Source organism: Coregonus lavaretus (genome assembly GCF_964263955.1).
Source record: "Coregonus lavaretus genome assembly, chromosome: 9".
Lineage (NCBI taxonomy): Eukaryota > Metazoa > Chordata > Actinopteri > Salmoniformes > Salmonidae > Coregonus > Coregonus lavaretus.
In genome coordinates, this window is record NC_139996.1 from 15799244 (window position 1) to 15816224 (window position 16981).

Consider the following 16981-nt stretch of genomic DNA (forward strand, 5'->3'; position numbering starts at 1 on the left):
GGAAGCATAGTTCCCGCTCAGCCCAGTCAAAACTGTTCGCTGCTCTGGCACCCCAATTGTGGAACAAGCTCCCTCACGACGCCAGGACAGCGGAGTCACTCACCACCAGTGGCGGCTCCTGAAAAAATTCTCAGGAGGGGCAATTTTTCTGATGATTTAGGTGACCTACACACGTGCACGAGTCCGTGCACGCGATTCCAGATATCTTTACCTCTGAATAAACTGCCTTTATTATACCATATCCACCCTGTCCAAAGTCTCTACTTGGTCTCAGTTCTCCAGTAAACTTGTGATTATCAACAGTACACAACGGTAACAAACAATTGGGGGAACTCACGGGGCAGATAGTAACCACTTAAAAGGAAGCGATTCCCAAACCTTCCATAACAAAGCCATCACCTACAGAGAGATGAACTTGGAGAAGAGTCCCCTAAGTAAGCTTGTCCTGGGCCTCTGTTCACAAACACAAACAGACCCCACACAGCCCCAGGACAACAACAACAACAACAACAACAACAACACAATTAGACCCAACCAAATCATGAGAAAACAAAAAGAGAATTACTTGACACATTGGAAAGAACAAACAAAAAAACAGAGCAAACTAGAATGCTATTTGGCCCTAAACAGAGAGTACACAGTGGCAGAATACCTGACCACTGTGACTGACCCAAACTTAATGAAAGCTTTGACTATGTACAGACTCAGTGACCATAGCCTTGCTATTGAGAAAGGCCGCCGTAGGCAGACCTGGCTCTCAAGAGAAGACAGGCTATGTGCACACTGCCCACAAAATGAGGTGGAAACTGAGCTGCACTTCCTAACCTCCTGCCAAATGTATGACCATATTAGAGACACATATTTCCCTCAGATTACAGCGATCCACAAAGAATTCGAAAACAAACCCAATTTTGATAAACTCCCTTATCTACTGGGTGAAAAACCACAGTGTGCCATCACAGCTGCAAGATTTGTGACCTGTTGCCACAAGAAAAGGGCAACCAGTGAAGAACAAACACCATTGTAAATACAACCCATATTTATGTTTATTTATTTTCCCATTTGTACTTTAACTATTTGCACATTGTAACAACACTGTATATATACATAATATGACATTTGAAATGTCTTTATTCTTTTGAAACTTCTGAGTGTAATGTTTACTGTTAATATTTATTGTTTATTTCACTTTTGTTTACTATCTACTTCCCTTGCTTTGGCAATGTTAACACACGTTTCCCATGCCAATAAAGCCCTTAAATTGAATTGAATTGATAGTAAGGTCGCAATGACACAGAAAGCAGTTCAATGTCGGGGTACAGAGTCGCTCTCTTACCAGGATCGCGGTCCGCTCTGACCAGGGTGAAGGTGGCCGGCTCCACTTCTCTGTCCGGGACTCATCCAGCCAAGTCTCCCAGCTGTATTGGGATTCAGCTGCCAGCAGCGTTTTCATTATTTAGTCCGTTCGTAGCGGGTATGTACACGATCAACAAGATCAGTCCAAAACCAACCACTGGAAATCCATGGTTGGCAGAATGTTTGTAAACTAAGTCTACAAATTAAAAACATAAAATAACGCCGCACTGCAGGTCGCAACAGAGACGCTTCTAGCCGCCATTGTCTTAGTTACGTTCAACGTTACGTCACGTATGACGAAAGCGCGTAAGTGCAAGCCCACAGACACCCATAGAGAATGTATTGAAAGCTTTGAAATGTGAAAAAAATAGATTTTACATGACAGGCTATGAGAGACTTCTGGGCGATTTTCAACTTGACTGAAATCGCCCAAAAAACGGGCGGGGCCATTTGAAGCACGACTTTAGCCTGATTTGACATTTAGTGGCTGGCAGATCAGACGTGAACACTGATAACTGCTGTTGCCGTGATATAATTGATTAGAAAAAAAATCCCTTCCTTTTCCCGTTTGGCAGTGCGTCGCCCATATCGCCCTATTGAACAAGCCGTCCCTGCTCACCACCTTCCGGAGACATTTGAAACCCCACCTCTTTAAGGAATACCTGGGATAGGATAAAGTAATCCTTCTACCCCCCCGCCCCCCCCCCCAAAAAAATAATAATAAAAATAAAAACATATTGTAAAGTGGTTATCCCACTGGCTATAGGGTGAATGCACCAATTTGTAAGTCGCTCTGGATAAGAGCGTCTGCTAAATGACGTAAATGTAAATGTTCTATCTGTTTTTGTCAAGAAAAACAGAACTTCATGCTCATGAAAGGCTATTTGTGATTGACCACAGTTTTACCTCTTGGAATCCAACCACCATGTTAATGAATGAATGCTGGGTAACACTTTATATTAAGTTGTCTAAACCTATGTAGTAACACTGTAATTACACCAGTAATACATAGTCAGGACAGTAGGATACTTATTTTAATTGCATAGTAATTTAGTTTTTGCCTTTACAAAAGAGGGAGATGGACCGTTCTTCATTCTACTGCCGAAATAACTAAAACCACTCAACCCCATTACTATGCTATTAGAAAATGTTTACGTAACAATGTTGTGACTACTAATTACAGCATTACTACTAATGTAAAGTGTTACTGAGAGCTGCATTGAAAACAGTGTGAACAAGGTATGATTATGAACCTAGTGTGAAACAATTCTTTTAAATGCTATGTACAGTAGTAATATTACATGTCAGAATTAGTCATATTTAGATCTGTTTACATTTACACTGAACAAAAATATGAACGCAACATGTAAAGTGTTGGTCCCATGTTTCATGAGCTGAAATAAAACATACCCACTAAAAGCTTCATTTCTCTCAAATTGTGCACAAATTTCTTTACATCCCGGTTGGTGAGCATTTCTCCTTTGCCAAGGTAATCCATCCACCTGACAGGTGTGGCATATCAAGAAGCTGATTAAACAGCATGATCATTACATAGGTGCACCTTGTGCTGTGGACAACAAAAGGCCACTCTAAAATGTGCAGTTTTGTCACACAATACAATACAGCAGATGTCTTAAGTTTTGAGGGAGTGTGCAATTGGCATGCTGACTGCAGGAATGTCCACAGAGCTATTGCCAGAGAATGTAATGTTCATTTCTCTACCATAAACTGCCTCCAACGTCGTTTTAGAGAATGGCAGTACGTCCAATAGGCCTCACAACCACAGACAACGTGTAACCACTCAAGCCCAGGACCTCTATATCCAGCTTCTTCACCTGCGGATCGTCTGAGACCAGCCACCGGACAGCTGATGAAACTGTGGGTTTGCACAACCGAAGGATTTCTGCACAAACTGTCAGAAACCATCTCAGGGAAGCTCATCTGCGTGCGCATCGTCCTCAACAGGGTCTTGACCTGACTGAAGTTAGGCTTCGTAACCGACTTCAGTGGGCAAATGCTCACTGGCATGCTGGAGAAGTGTACTCTTCACGGATGAATCCCGGTTTCAACTGTACCGGGCAGATGGCAGACGTGTATGGCGTCGTGTGGGTAAGCGGTTTGCTGATGTCAACGTTGTGAACAGAGTGCCTCATGGTGGCGGTGGGGTTATGGTATGGGCAGGCATAAGCTACGGACAACGAACACAATAGCATTTTATCGATGGCAATTTGAATGCACAGCGATACCGTGACGAGATCCTGAGGCCCATCACCTCATGTTTCAGCACGATAATGCAGCAACTTCGCACAGCCATTCAAGTGGGACAACATTCCAAAGGCCACAATCAACAGCCTGATCAACTCCATGTAAAGGAGATGTGTTGCGCTGCAGAGGCAAATTGTGGTCATACCAGATATTGACTGGTTTTCTGATCCACACCCCTAGCTTTTTTTTAAGGTATCTATGACCAACAGATGTACAGTTGAAGTCAGAAGTTTACATAAACTGAGTTTAAATGTATTTGGCTAAGGTGTTTCACAATTCCTGACATTTAATCCTAGTAAAAATTCCCTGTCTTAGGTCAGTTAGGATCACCACTTTATTTTAAGAATGTGAAATGTCAGAATAATAGTAGAGAGAATGATTTATTTCAGCTTTTATTTCTTTCAACACATTCCCAGTGGGTCAGAAGTTTACCTACACTCAATTAGTATTTGGTAACATTGCCTTTAAAATTGTATAACTTGGGTCAAACGTTTTGGGGAGCCTTCCACAATAAGTTGGGTGAATTTTGGCCCATTCCTCCTGACAGAGCTGGTGTAACTGAGTCAGGTTTATAGGCCTCCTTGCTCCCACACATTTTCTATAGGATTGAGGTCAGGGCTTTGTGATGGCCACTCCAATACCTTGACTTTGTTGTCCTTAAGCCATTTTGCCACAACTTTGGAAGTATGCTTGGGGTCATTGTCCATTTGGAAGACCCATTTGCGACCAAGCTTTAACTTCCTGACTAATGTCTTGAGATGTTGCTTCAATTTATCCACATAATTTTCCTTCCTCATGATGCCATCTATTTTGTGAAGTGCACCAGTCCCTCCTGCAGCAAAGCACCCCCACAGCATGATACTGCCACCCCTGTGTTTCACGGTTGGGATGGTGTTCTTCGGCTTGAAAGTTACCCCCTTTTTCCTCCAAACATAACGATGGTCATTATGGCCAAACGGACCTATTTTTGTTTCATCAGACTAGAGGACATTTCTCCAAAAAGTACGATCTTCATCCCCATGTGTAGTTGCAAACCGTAGTCTGGCTTTTTTATGGCGGTTTTGGAGCAGTGGCTTCTTCCTTGCTGAGCGGCCATTCAGGTTATGTCGATATAGGACTCGTTTTACTGTGGATATAGATACTTTTGTACCCGTTTCCTCCAGCATCTTCACAGGATCCTTTGCGGTTGTTCTGGGATTGATTTGCACTTTTCGCACCAAAGTACATTCATCTCTAGGAGACAGAACGCGTCTCCTTCCTGAGCGGTATGACAGCTGCGTGGTCCCATGGTGTTTATACTTGCGTACTATTGTTTGTACAGATGAACGTGGTACCTTCAGGCGTTTGGAAATTGCTCCCAAGGATGAACCAGACTTGTGGAGGTCTACAAAAAAATTTCTGAGGTCTTGGCTGATTTCTTTTGATTTTCCCATGATGTCAAGTAAAGAGGAACTGAGTTTGAAGGTAGGCCTTGAAATACATCCACAGGTACACCTCCAATTGACTCAAATGTCGTCAATTAGCCTATCAGAAGCTTCTAAAGCCATGACATCATTTTCTGGAATTTCCCAAGCTGTTGAAAGGCACAGTCAACTTAGTGTATGTAAACTTCTGAGCCACTGGAATTGTGATACAGTGAATTATAAGTGAAATAATCTGTCTGTAAACAATTGTTGGAAAGATTACTTGTGTCATGCACAAAGTAGATGTCCTAACCGACTTGCCAAAACTATAGTTTGTTAACAAGAAATTTGTGGTGTGGTTGAAAAACAAGTTTTAATGACTACAACCTAAGTGTATGTAAACTTCCGACTTAAACTGTATATCTGTATTCCCAGTCATGTGAAATCCATAGATTAGGGTCTAATGAATTCATTTCAATTGACTGATTTCCTTATATGAACTGTAACTCAGTAAAATCTTTGAAATTGTTGCATGTTGTGTTTATATATTTTTGTTCAGTGCATCCATACAAAACATTACACAATATAAATAACAATATGTGAATACATTTAATAAATACATATTATATTGTGATGGGTCATTGCTTTCTCCTAATGGTGTCCAGCACCAGCTAACATTTGGTCTGGGTGACTGCGAAACACAACCTTGATATACACTACATGACCAAAAGTATGTAGACACCTGCTCGTCGAACATCTCATTCCAAAATCATGGGCATTAATATGGAGTTGGTCCCCCATTTTCTGCTATAACAGCCTCCACTCTTCTGGGAAGGCTTTCCACTAGATGTTGGAACATTGCTGCGGGGACTTGCTTCCATTCAGCCACAAGAGCATTAGTGAGGTCGGGCACTGATGTTGGGCGATTAGGCCTGGCTCGCAGTCGGCGTTCCAATTCATCCCAAAGGTGTTCGATGGGGTTGAGGTCAGGGCTCTGTGCAGGCCAGTCAAGTTCTTCCATACCGATCGACAAACCATTTCTGTATGGACCTCGCTTTGTGCACGGGGGCATTGTCATGCTGGGGGCATTGTCATGCTGAAACAGGAAAGGACCTTCCCCAAACTGTTGCCACAAAGTTGGAAGCACAGAATCGTCTAGAATGTCATTGTATGCTGAAGATTTCCCTTCACTGGAACTAAGAGGCCTAGCCCGAACCATGAAAAACAGCCCCAGACCATTATTCCTCCTCCACCAAACTTTACAGTTGGCACCATGCATTGGGGCAGGTAGCGTTACCCTGGCATCCGCCAAACCCAGATTAGTCCGTCTGACTGCCAGATGGTGAATCGTGATTCATTATTCCAGAACGCATTTCCACTGCTCCCGAGTCCAATGGCAGCGAGCCTTACACCACTCCAGCAGACACTTGGCATTGCGCATGGTGATCTTAGGCTTGTGTGCGGCCGCTCGGCCATGGAAACCCATTTCATGAAGCTCCCGACGAACAGTTCTTGTGATGACGTTGCTTCCAGAGGCAGTTTGGAACTCGGTAGTGAATGTTGCAACAGAAGTCAGACGATTGTTATTCACTACGCGCTTCAGCGGTCCTGTTCTGTGAGCTTGTGTGGCCTACCACTTCACGGCTGAGCTATGACGGTGCCACGTTGAAAGTCACTGAGCTCTTCAGTAAGGACATTCTACTGCCAGTGTTTGTCTATGGAGATTGCATGGCTGTGCTCGATTTTATACGCCTGTCTAATTTGAAGGGGTGTCCACATACTTTTTTATAATGTATTTACCATATTTAAACATTGTGAACATCCACCACAACCTATAGATTGACAAAATATAGGAAATCCATTACATATCTATTGAAAAATGGTCTGCAATTAATAGAAGTTACAATGCATTAATGCAATGTTGTATCAAATAACATTTACTGGTAAATTACAATATTTCATACAGAAATGTTGGTCCATTTTGACATGCATAGCAAAATCTCATGCAAACAAATTATTGCGACATCATCAGGCTAAATGCCAAACCAGTTTAAAATGTAACTTTTTAAAGGGGTTAAAGGACATCATGACACTGGTTCAACCCAGTCTTACCCTAAAAAGGGAAAATGATGTTGAATGTTGCCTAACAGGCCCCTCATCAACTGCTACTCAAACGTCTCTCTGTATGAATTGATATAAGACTCTATGTAGAAAAGGAAATGATGGGTGACCTACCTGAACTGTTTATATGCTGTCGTAAAAACAAGAAGTGCCCATTTCATAATGAGCCTGCACATTTTCAGGATCAGCCGTTACAATAAATTTGATTGGACTTTCATCCTTGACAGAGAGAAAACCAAACTGTTTGAAAGTCTTTTGCAATGTCAATATTTATAAAGTGCAGGGGGCGGACTGGCCATCTGGCATTTTGGGCAAAATGCCAGATGGGCCAGTAGATTTTTTTAACCTTGTGGGCCTGCCTAAATACTTTTTTTTTGCTCAAAATGATCATTATCTGGCTAAGAATAGCGGCCACAAGGAAAACAATTAATTGGCCGCTGTCAGGGCCTCGAGGAAAGAAATGGCCCGGTGTGTTACAAATGCCAGGGCCGATTTCTGGTCCCAGTCCGCCCCTGAAAAAGTGCATCACACCCTTGCATAACCAAAAGGTTGGCTTGTCACTGCACTAAACACATGGTGTCATCCACCCATCCTCATCCACTCATTTCTGACCTTAGGAAGCACTACCTCAGTATATACTGTAAGACTTTCTCATGACCATCACTGATCATCTTTCTAATTCACCTCCTTGTTTCAATCTAACATGCTCCCTCTCATGTTGTATTGTGACCCCCTCAATCCAGACTACGATTGCCAAATCACAAACTCACGAGGATTGATGCACTAGTGCATGGAGATACTGTATATCCCTTAATGTTATCTAGCAAAAAGTTTAAACATTTTCCAGACCAGCTTCAAATTCATAGCCCATTTCTCTAGCCTTTCCAGTCAAGTTTTTCCTTTTATAAAATATATATTTAAGCTATTTTCTGACTTTATTGAACAGATAGAGCAGGAGTAGACAACCTTGGTTCTGGAGTGCCGCAGGCACTTCATGTTTTTGATTTAACCAACCTGGAAGACCAGGTGTGTTGAATTTAATCAATCACTGAACTGATCAATTAGCTCATTTGGTCTGGTGTGATGCCTAGTTGGGACAAAATCCTGCAAGCACTCCAGGAACAGGGTTGCCTACCCCTAAGACAGAGAGAATGACAGTGGGGGAAGATAGAGAGAGGGCAGTAGGTCGGATTCAAACCTATGCAGACTCCATAGACGTGTGCCGAATGCATCGGCTTAGACCGCTAGACCACCCTGGGCCACTTTCTCTGTCTTTTCCACAGCCATTTTGATAGGACTGCCTGGGCTATTGGAATGCAATACCTGCAAAGGGTCGTCACAAGAAGTGATGGTCTCCTTGGAAATGGCGGCAGCTCGTTCTTGGTCCTGTTGCATAGCCAGGTCCTGATCCTCCTTGATGTCCTCTGCATCGGAGTTCTCCTGTTGGCTCCTCTTCCTTCTGTAAACCATGCGTCTCTTTAACAAGTCATACCCTTTAACAGGGATCTCAGCCCCTTCCAGTAGGAGCAACAGTCCGTTGCTGGATGAATAGAACACGTCAACATGGTTCTCCATACGCATGTGCTGGAAAAGGCACTCTTTCCTGCTGAACATCATCTTGTGGGGAGTGACAACAGAAACACAACTTTAATTTCACATGAATAGGTTAAGTGACTCTACAAAAATAAATGAATGTGAATAGTGATTTGGGAGAGCAGATTTGACTGTTCCCAGAGTGGCCATCCATGGATGACCTTGCCATGCAATACCTACAGAACTGAACCACTTTTCCTCGACGTCCACACATAAGAAGTGTTTACTTTTCAAGTCCAATATTGACACAAAGTCACTTGTTTCCGTTCTTATTGGGAGGACAACTATGGAAAAATAAAAAAACATGTCACAATTTCATACTGTAAATAGACAGACAATTTATTCCTTTTGGTAAATGATTAAACAATCATAAATAGTTCATTTTGACATCAGGACAGTTGCTTTAGATTGTGTGTGAAAACTTGAATGAAATCTGTGTGTGAAATTAAGTTAACTATAAAATAAAGCATACCCAGCTAGCTAGCACAACGTTCTGAGAACCATATGTTTCTTAGAGCTTGGTGAGAGTGTGGTTGTCCTATGGTTATTTTGCATACAACCTTCCCACAACTTTCTGGGAATGGTGCAGGAATTTTAGGAAAGGTTCTGTTAAAGTAATGAAATGCCAAGAAAATGTTTTTAACAGAACCTTTCCTAAAATTCCAAACATGGTTACAATTAATTTCAATTTTGGTAATGTTCTAGGAACGTTCTCCAACTGTTTTGGAATATTGAAATAGTTCAGAGAACATTAAGAAACAACATTCTTCTGTGGGAATTTCAGTACTTCAGCATAACGTTTCCTCGTGGTTCCATTTAAAGTTGTGTTCTCAAATTGTTCCAAGAACTTTAAGAAACAATACTGAATTTCAGTACTTAAGGATAAAGTTTCCTACAGGTTTCCTCATGGTTCTATTTAAAAGTCATGTTCTCAAATAGTTAAGAGAATGTTAAGAAAGCTTTCCATAAAAACCACAAGAAAACTTTCAGAGACCGTTTTAAGAATGTTATTGAAAAACATACATTCCGTTCTCAGCATCAACAAAACTCTCCATCCTCTATCTTGTGTGTTGGCCATGCCCACTAATTGGCCACACCTGATCTTAATGTGTGCTTGTTTCCTTTGAAATAGGGTCTGTTTGGATCAACTAAAAAGAACAGCTATGTATTGTTAAGAAAACATGACATGCTAGCTCCATCCTGGTGGCGCAGTGGACTAATTCCATGGATAGAGAACAGAAAAGTATAGTTTAGAATCTCACTGATGCCTTGTCACAATAAAAATGCTTAAGGAAATGAATTTCCATTGTCCCATCTGTGCTTGGAGTTCAAAAAAGGTTAACCCAAAATAAGCTAGCAGCATTATTAAAAGTCTTATTGAAACATTCAATGAAAGTTTTAAAGGAAGTTATTCAGAAAACTCAAAATAACCTATAATTTCCGTTCTCAGAGCGTTAATAAAACCTCCCAGGAAAACATTTAAGGAACCAGAGCAAAACGTTCAGAACCTTCCTGTGTAACCGGTGTGAAATGGCTAGCTAGTTAGCGGTGCGCGCTAGTAGCATTTCAATCAGTGACGTCACTCGCTCTGAGACCTAGAAGTAGTTGTTTCCCTTGCTCTGCAAGGGCCGCGGCTTTTGTGGAGCGACGGGTAGCGGTGCTTCGAGGGTGACTGTTGTCGATGTGTGCAGAGGGTCCCTGGTTCAAGCCCAGGTAGGGGCGAGGAGAGGGACGGAAGCAACACTGTTACACCTGCAACCTAAAAATAAACGTTCCCAGAACAGGCGAAATTTTCATTTCTGCTCTCAGAACGTAAAACGTGATGTTTTACAAGTCAGGAAACGTATGGCTTCGTTCCTACAACCAATGTGAAACATGTGGCGAGACAGCTTTTGCCCCAGTACTTTTCAATCTGGTGTGGCACCACTTTCAAAGCAGCAGCACCAAACAGGTTTAAAAACGTTTTGCAATGGAAAAGAAAGCTGGCGTTTGTTATTGGACGAGTTGACATAGTACCTCCCCCAATTACAGCCCGTTTGCTTCTGTTTTGTCAAGTCCCTGGGATTTCACGTGGTAACCCCCACGCTCGCTGCGACAGGTGGGTTCAGTCACAGTGGTCTCCTAGCTACAGCCTACAGAGCCTCATCAACCACGCCTCTCAACAACTAGTTTGATTGCACTAGCACCTCGTTGTTTGACTTTGCACTTGATTTCTTTCTTCGCGAACGCTCCTCTCCACAAAGTCAGAATTGCCTATATCGTAAAAATTCATGAAAACAAACATGTGCTTCTTGGTCTTCATTAAAGGTTAGGGTTTGGCACAAGGTTAGCAGTGTGGTCAAGGTTAGGGTTAAAATATGATTTTAAGATGAGAAAATGTAGAAATAGGCGGGGTGTATGACTTTGTGGCTGTGTTAACTGGTGACGACTCCTCTCCTGCCTGCCTCATGAGAGAGCGTATACAAATGTTCATGGAAAACAAGGCATGTGTTAATAAAAGCAGTTTAGTTGTCCTCTAAAACTAGTTAGAATTATCTATAGCTAGCTAACAAAACTACTAACTGTAGCTTTAGTAGCCTAGCTAGATATCTGCCCTTAAGCAAGGCAGTTAACCCCCAACAACAACTGCTCCCCTTGCGATGATGACATGGACGTCGATTAAGGCAGCCCTCCCGCACATCTTTGATTCAGAGGGGTTGGGTTAAATGCGGCAGACACATTTCGGTAGAATGCATTCAGTTATGCAACTGACTAGGTATCCCCTTTCCTTCCTTCATAGCTAGCTAACATAAGCTAGCTAGATTGACGCAATCATGCAGTCCCCTGTAGCTCAGTTGGTAGAGCATGGAGCTTGCAACGCCAGGGTTGTGGGTTCGTTTCCCACGGGGGGCCAGTATGAAAATGTATGCACTCACTAACTGTAAGTCGCTCTGGATAAGAGCGTCTGCTAAATGACTAAAATGTAAAAATAATGTAATGCAGCCAGCAGCTAACATTTATAATTTTGAAATGTGTATGGCACAGTATAAATGTGTATGGCACAGTATAAATGTGTATGGCACAGCCTCCAGCCCCATAGTCATAGCACAGATGAAAAGGGAAGCTACTGTATCTATAATAATACTACTTTGTCATAGCCTACGAATAGGACCGAGTTTTACCTGACCTGGGCCCAGTTTCCCAAAACCATTTAAAGGCTACGTTCATCGTTAGAACCTTCGTAGGAGCATCGTTAGACCTCCGAGCTGTTTCATAAAACCATCGTTACTAAAGTTGCTCTTGAAAACACTCATTATTTAACGACTGCCTCAGACCACTCGAACAGCTAAGTACTTTGTGAATGCTTTTTTGCCCTTCCGTGTCACTTTATACACAAAAGATTTAAGTTAAACACAAAATCAAGATTCATCTTTGTGACTGCTGATAACTTTAGAATGAATGTGACTACAAATACAAAGCTTCCCATTTCTTTGCATAACAAGCGAAGGATATAAAGACGCTTCAAATGAAAACCCAGATGACTGTATTAAAATAAATACAGTATAGGCTACATAGACCTATATATTTGAATGATATTGAAATAAATTTATGTTAATTCAATTGAGTTTTATTTAGCCATTTGTACACTACTGACATTTTTGCCTCAATATATTTCATGTTGTGTAATGTATGCAATGATGTGCCAAATCTTGATTTAGTGCATTATTATAAGGTAAGCATTAGAATAAGCCGCCTCAATATTTGTACATTTACATTTTAGTCATTTAGCAGACGCTCTTATCCAGAGCGACTTACAGTTAGTGAGTGCATACATTATTTTTTTATTTTTCATACTGGCCCCCCGTGGGAATCGAACCCACAACCCTAGTGTTGCAAACGCCATGCTCTACCAACCGAGCTACATCCCTGCCGGCCATTCCCTCCCCTACCCTGGACGATGCTGGGCCAATTGTGCGCCGCCCCATGGGTCTCCCGGTCGCGGCCGGCTACGACAGAGCCTGCCATGCCATGGGTGATAATATCTTTAGGAGCTGTTCCATCGTCAGTATTGTGGAATAATGAATCAAATGTTAAGGTAAGATTGGAAAGGGAGAATGCTGATCCAAGAGCAGTGATCTTTCTTTTGATCCTATCAGTATCGACACATGCCTCAACCACACACTTACTGAACATTCTCGCTGCGTGGTGTTTGGGGAAACACATGCTGTAGGAAAGATGCATTGTTAAAACACTAGTAAGCCTAAGTTTCATCACTATCAGGAAACTGGGCCCAGGTCATGAGATCAGGAAAAACTCCAGGCCCCAGAAAAGACACACAATAATTTTGTCACACCACTTTAGAACCTGCGGTGCCACATCTGAACCAAAAATATAGGTTCCCACAACTTCCAAGGAACCAAATGTGCTAGCTGGGTAGTATGAAAATAGTTTATTAATAAAAAATACACTTACTGAGAGAGTTTGTGGAGATGGCTTTCTTTACATGTCCATTCAAATTCACCTTCCATAAATAATCTTCTGTATCGACAGACTCCGAGCGCGTGCGGGTTCCTTTGATTGTCCCGTGTAGCGTCGACTGGTCCAGGTGTACAGGGAAACAATTCACCGGAATGGATTGTTGTAGAGCCGCCAGCCAGATCACGAGGAAAGCCGGGTGCATGGTGGGGAAATGTTCCGGTTCACACGCTAATCCTGAGGTGCTCAAGCTGCAGTGTTAAGCACAATTGACGGGAAAAGAGGCTAAAGGTCCTATTTGAAGACTGACAGCTCTGTGACTGGCCCAACCCTGTCGAGACTTTATTGGCTGACCGGACGTGAGTTTGAGTTTCAGAAACTCTTTAGATAACACGGCTAACAATACATTATGCTCCCTTTAACCTAAAAAAAAACAGGTGTCACGCTCAACAGAATGATGTATGTATTATGTAATCGTTTAGCCTACATTTCGAGGGAATTTCACCACCGCTCCTCACCTTAAAGGTTAAAGGTAATTGGCCCATGTGCCATTCCTGCTCTCTGCTAATCGCCTTCACAGTGGTTTGGGGGAACCATATTCTTCCCAAAACGTGGCCATATTTTTTTTTGCCAGAGGAGGGAGCCCCAGCCTCACATATATCAAAGGAATTTGAGTGTGTTGAGAATTGCAGTATAATCCTTGAAATAGTGCAATTTACTTATCAACTGCCACAAAGAAACATGTAACTCGCTGGCATATTTTGTCTTGAATACTGTATAACCTACTTCTCAATCTAAAATACTCAGGGTGGCCTTGACCAAATCAACACATAGGAGGTTCAATCATTCTAAATCCAGTTCACAATTGACATGAACCATAGGCATAACATAACAACCCATAAAAAACATTTTTTTTATTATTATTTCAGGAATACAGTTGACTGCTGTGCACAGCACATACGTACAAAAATAAAAGGAAAACCATTTTTAATATATTAGTATTCTTACTTGTCATCATATTTTTTTTCAGAAACAAATGATTGGAGAAGTCTGTTATTTCAAACTAATTTACAATCATTTCAATAAATCGGAACTAAGGCAGAAGGTGAGGTATATGTTAAAAAGAGGAGGGGGATTCAGAAGGAAGCACACTACCCTCAGTGCAGGAATATAAAACAGAGACACACAAACTTAGGCTGCTGACACACAGGGACACACACAGAATCGCTACCACCCTTCCCTTATCCACTACCACCCATAGCACCTTTGCACAAGTTGGAGAGCCTGCAACACACTGTATTGTAAGTTACTGTAGGCTTGAACACCATTTGAGTATCTAACACTCTTTAAGCAGCTTTAATACATTTGGTACAAATACCTATGGTTAGGCCTAACAGGTGTACACTGAACTAGGTGCCCCTTATGACATGAAAAGCCATTGTGACAGAGACACATTCTCACACTTCCAAATATCTCTATTTCAGTTCACGTATTTGCTTGTTGTCATGATAATTTCCTGTTGCCCATATGGACCAGCAAAAAAAAAAAAAGAATGATAAGGATGTTGTAATCCAAACAAATATTATTCACCTTCATGAACATTCACATTGCATGTCTTATTATGATTACATTTTGGGGAGAACGGATGGAAAATAAGATGTCGCACCATCCAAATTCAACGAAACCATGAATCCTGCTACGTTATCATCCCACACAGACACATGCAAGACAGTGGAAAAGCTTGTTTTCATTCATTCCTCAATCACTGATCATCATCCTGAATAGGTGGTGGTGAGGAAATGTTTCAGTTCCATTGTGACAATGAAAGTGGGCTTGATCTGGTGCTAGCTGTAGAGATAACTCTACTTGGCAGACTGAGCAACACTTAACTTGCATAACTATTACAGTAGCTATATCTCCTGGGAGCACCAATTGTTTTCAAGGCATAGACCCCTTCAGCACCATGGTTCAAGCAACAGCACTACTTGTTATCCATATAAAATCATGTTTTGTCTCATAACGGTCCACATCCAAAACAGCCTTTGTGTTACATATTTTCATTGTCTGCTATCCTCCTTGATGGAAGCAGTGCCTTGCTAGCACATGGAGACAATTTCAGCTTGGTAAATTGATTTGATAGGAACTCTGCTTTCTCTTTGGCTGTGGCAAATACGGAGTATGATGGCTGTTCACGCAGATACTTCCCGTGTTCCATCACAACCAGACACTGCATCAAGCCTCAGCCTGTCTCTTCTTACTACTGTAAGTACTTGTGTTGGAATAAGAATTTAACAGGCGTAAAGTTAAAGGTTGGTAAAAGAGGTCAAAGATGACCTTTCCTATGGATTTTACTCAGATGCACTAAACATACTTATAGCATTGTAATAGCCAAAGAGAAATCTTTAAATCAGATTTTGCCACTCCATTCCCAATAAGTCCATGCTCATTGACGACCAGTCAAAGAGAGATACAGAATCAAACCACTTACACCTAAAAATCACCTTATGTCATTCATGCAAGGTTTTCATCGAGCTACACACCATCCATAAATAAATAAAGGAATAACAGAGCAAATGTAGGTCAAAGTGGCGTCAAAAGGGCAAAGTGATCCGGGTCAACCTGAACACCACGTGCTTAGACACAGTGAAAGAGGTCTATGACTCTGACGTGGACTAAAATGGCTCCAGATGGGAGAGGAAGGATACTTCTGGAATCTCAAGACCGTTGTTGAACAAAGGGTTTTACAGTGTCAACTGGCCAAGGGGGGTCTGCTCAGGTATTTGGGGAGTAGCTTGTCCAACATAATCCGCATCTTCAGTAGGTTAAAACAACAATGGGTGCCACATGCACGGTCCCATATAAGCCCTCTTCTGCATGTCAGTACAGCCCTGTATATTTGTTTCCCTCCACTATGGAAACGTACAGTATTCGAGGAGGAGAGCAAGCAAGCATTGACTTCAAGTATGCTGCATACTGTACAAAGTCCAAACATCACTACTGTAAGCCTTTGGTGAATTGCTTTGAGACATTGCTTCTGTTTTTCTTTCACACAAGATCTTACAACTTCATAACCAGTTTAAACAATGAAAGAGAGAAACAGGTACGTATGAGTACAATCCTTATTATCTAAATATCAGATATTAGATATACTAGCCAGATTGAGTTACCTGAAATATTGTTAGCAAATCTTAGTTGCATGAAATAAGCATCCCTTCTCAAAAAAAATTAATAGGAATATTTACATTATTTCAAATAATGTAGAGTGAACGTGAAAACAAGCACTATTTTTATGCAGCTCGACATTTACTGCAGAAATGGAGATACTGTAAAAGTGCTAAAAAATTTTTTTCAAACCAGCGGATAAGTTAAGGTTTCAACCCTCATCAGTTTAAAAACTAATCAAACTGTTTGATCGATACAGCAGGCTCCCAGTTAGTCCAAGACAAGACACACACACATTTCAATCTGGTCTAAACATCAAACCATCTCACACTTAGCCTCATAAAACCATCTAGCCTCATAAAAGTCAGGATTGTCAAAGTCCCCCTAGGATGGTGGGTCTCCAGTTCTAGCTTCCCACACCAATGGCTGTGAGCTCCTGAGGGGCCTGGCCTATCTGACAGTCTCAATTACTTAACTGATCTCATTCTGGAAAGAAAATAAACTGAAGATACTTTTGGCCCTCTAGGAATTGGGCTAAAGCCCCCCGGAGCATGAGGGAGTGATGACTTGCATGTCATCCCTATTTCTGACTGAGGGGAGCGTTTCTCGCATGCAAGGGAAGGAGC

At 41.8% G+C, this 16981-nt stretch overlaps 1 protein-coding gene across 4 annotated transcripts in view; it reads right to left on the bottom strand.

The window, feature by feature from the left end:
- LOC311135022 (fibroblast growth factor 23-like) overlaps positions 1–13513 on the bottom strand; it is a 35130-nt gene extending 21617 nt beyond the window's left edge. For 2 of the 4 annotated variants that reach the window (XM_084168866.1, XM_084168865.1), the window contains exons 1-3: positions 13191–13511; positions 8919–9022; positions 8469–8762 (exon numbers count right to left, since the gene is read on the bottom strand). In XM_084168866.1, coding sequence (XP_084024992.1) covers positions 8469–8762; positions 8919–9022; positions 13191–13398 — 606 coding nt within the window. In that variant the 5' untranslated portion in view covers positions 13399–13511. Of the gene's footprint in view, positions 1–8468; positions 8763–8918; positions 9023–13190 lie in introns of all 4 variants that reach the window. The other 2 variants (XM_084168863.1, XM_084168864.1) reach the window with 2 other exon arrangements.
- Between the last annotated feature and the right edge of the window lie 3468 nt (positions 13514–16981).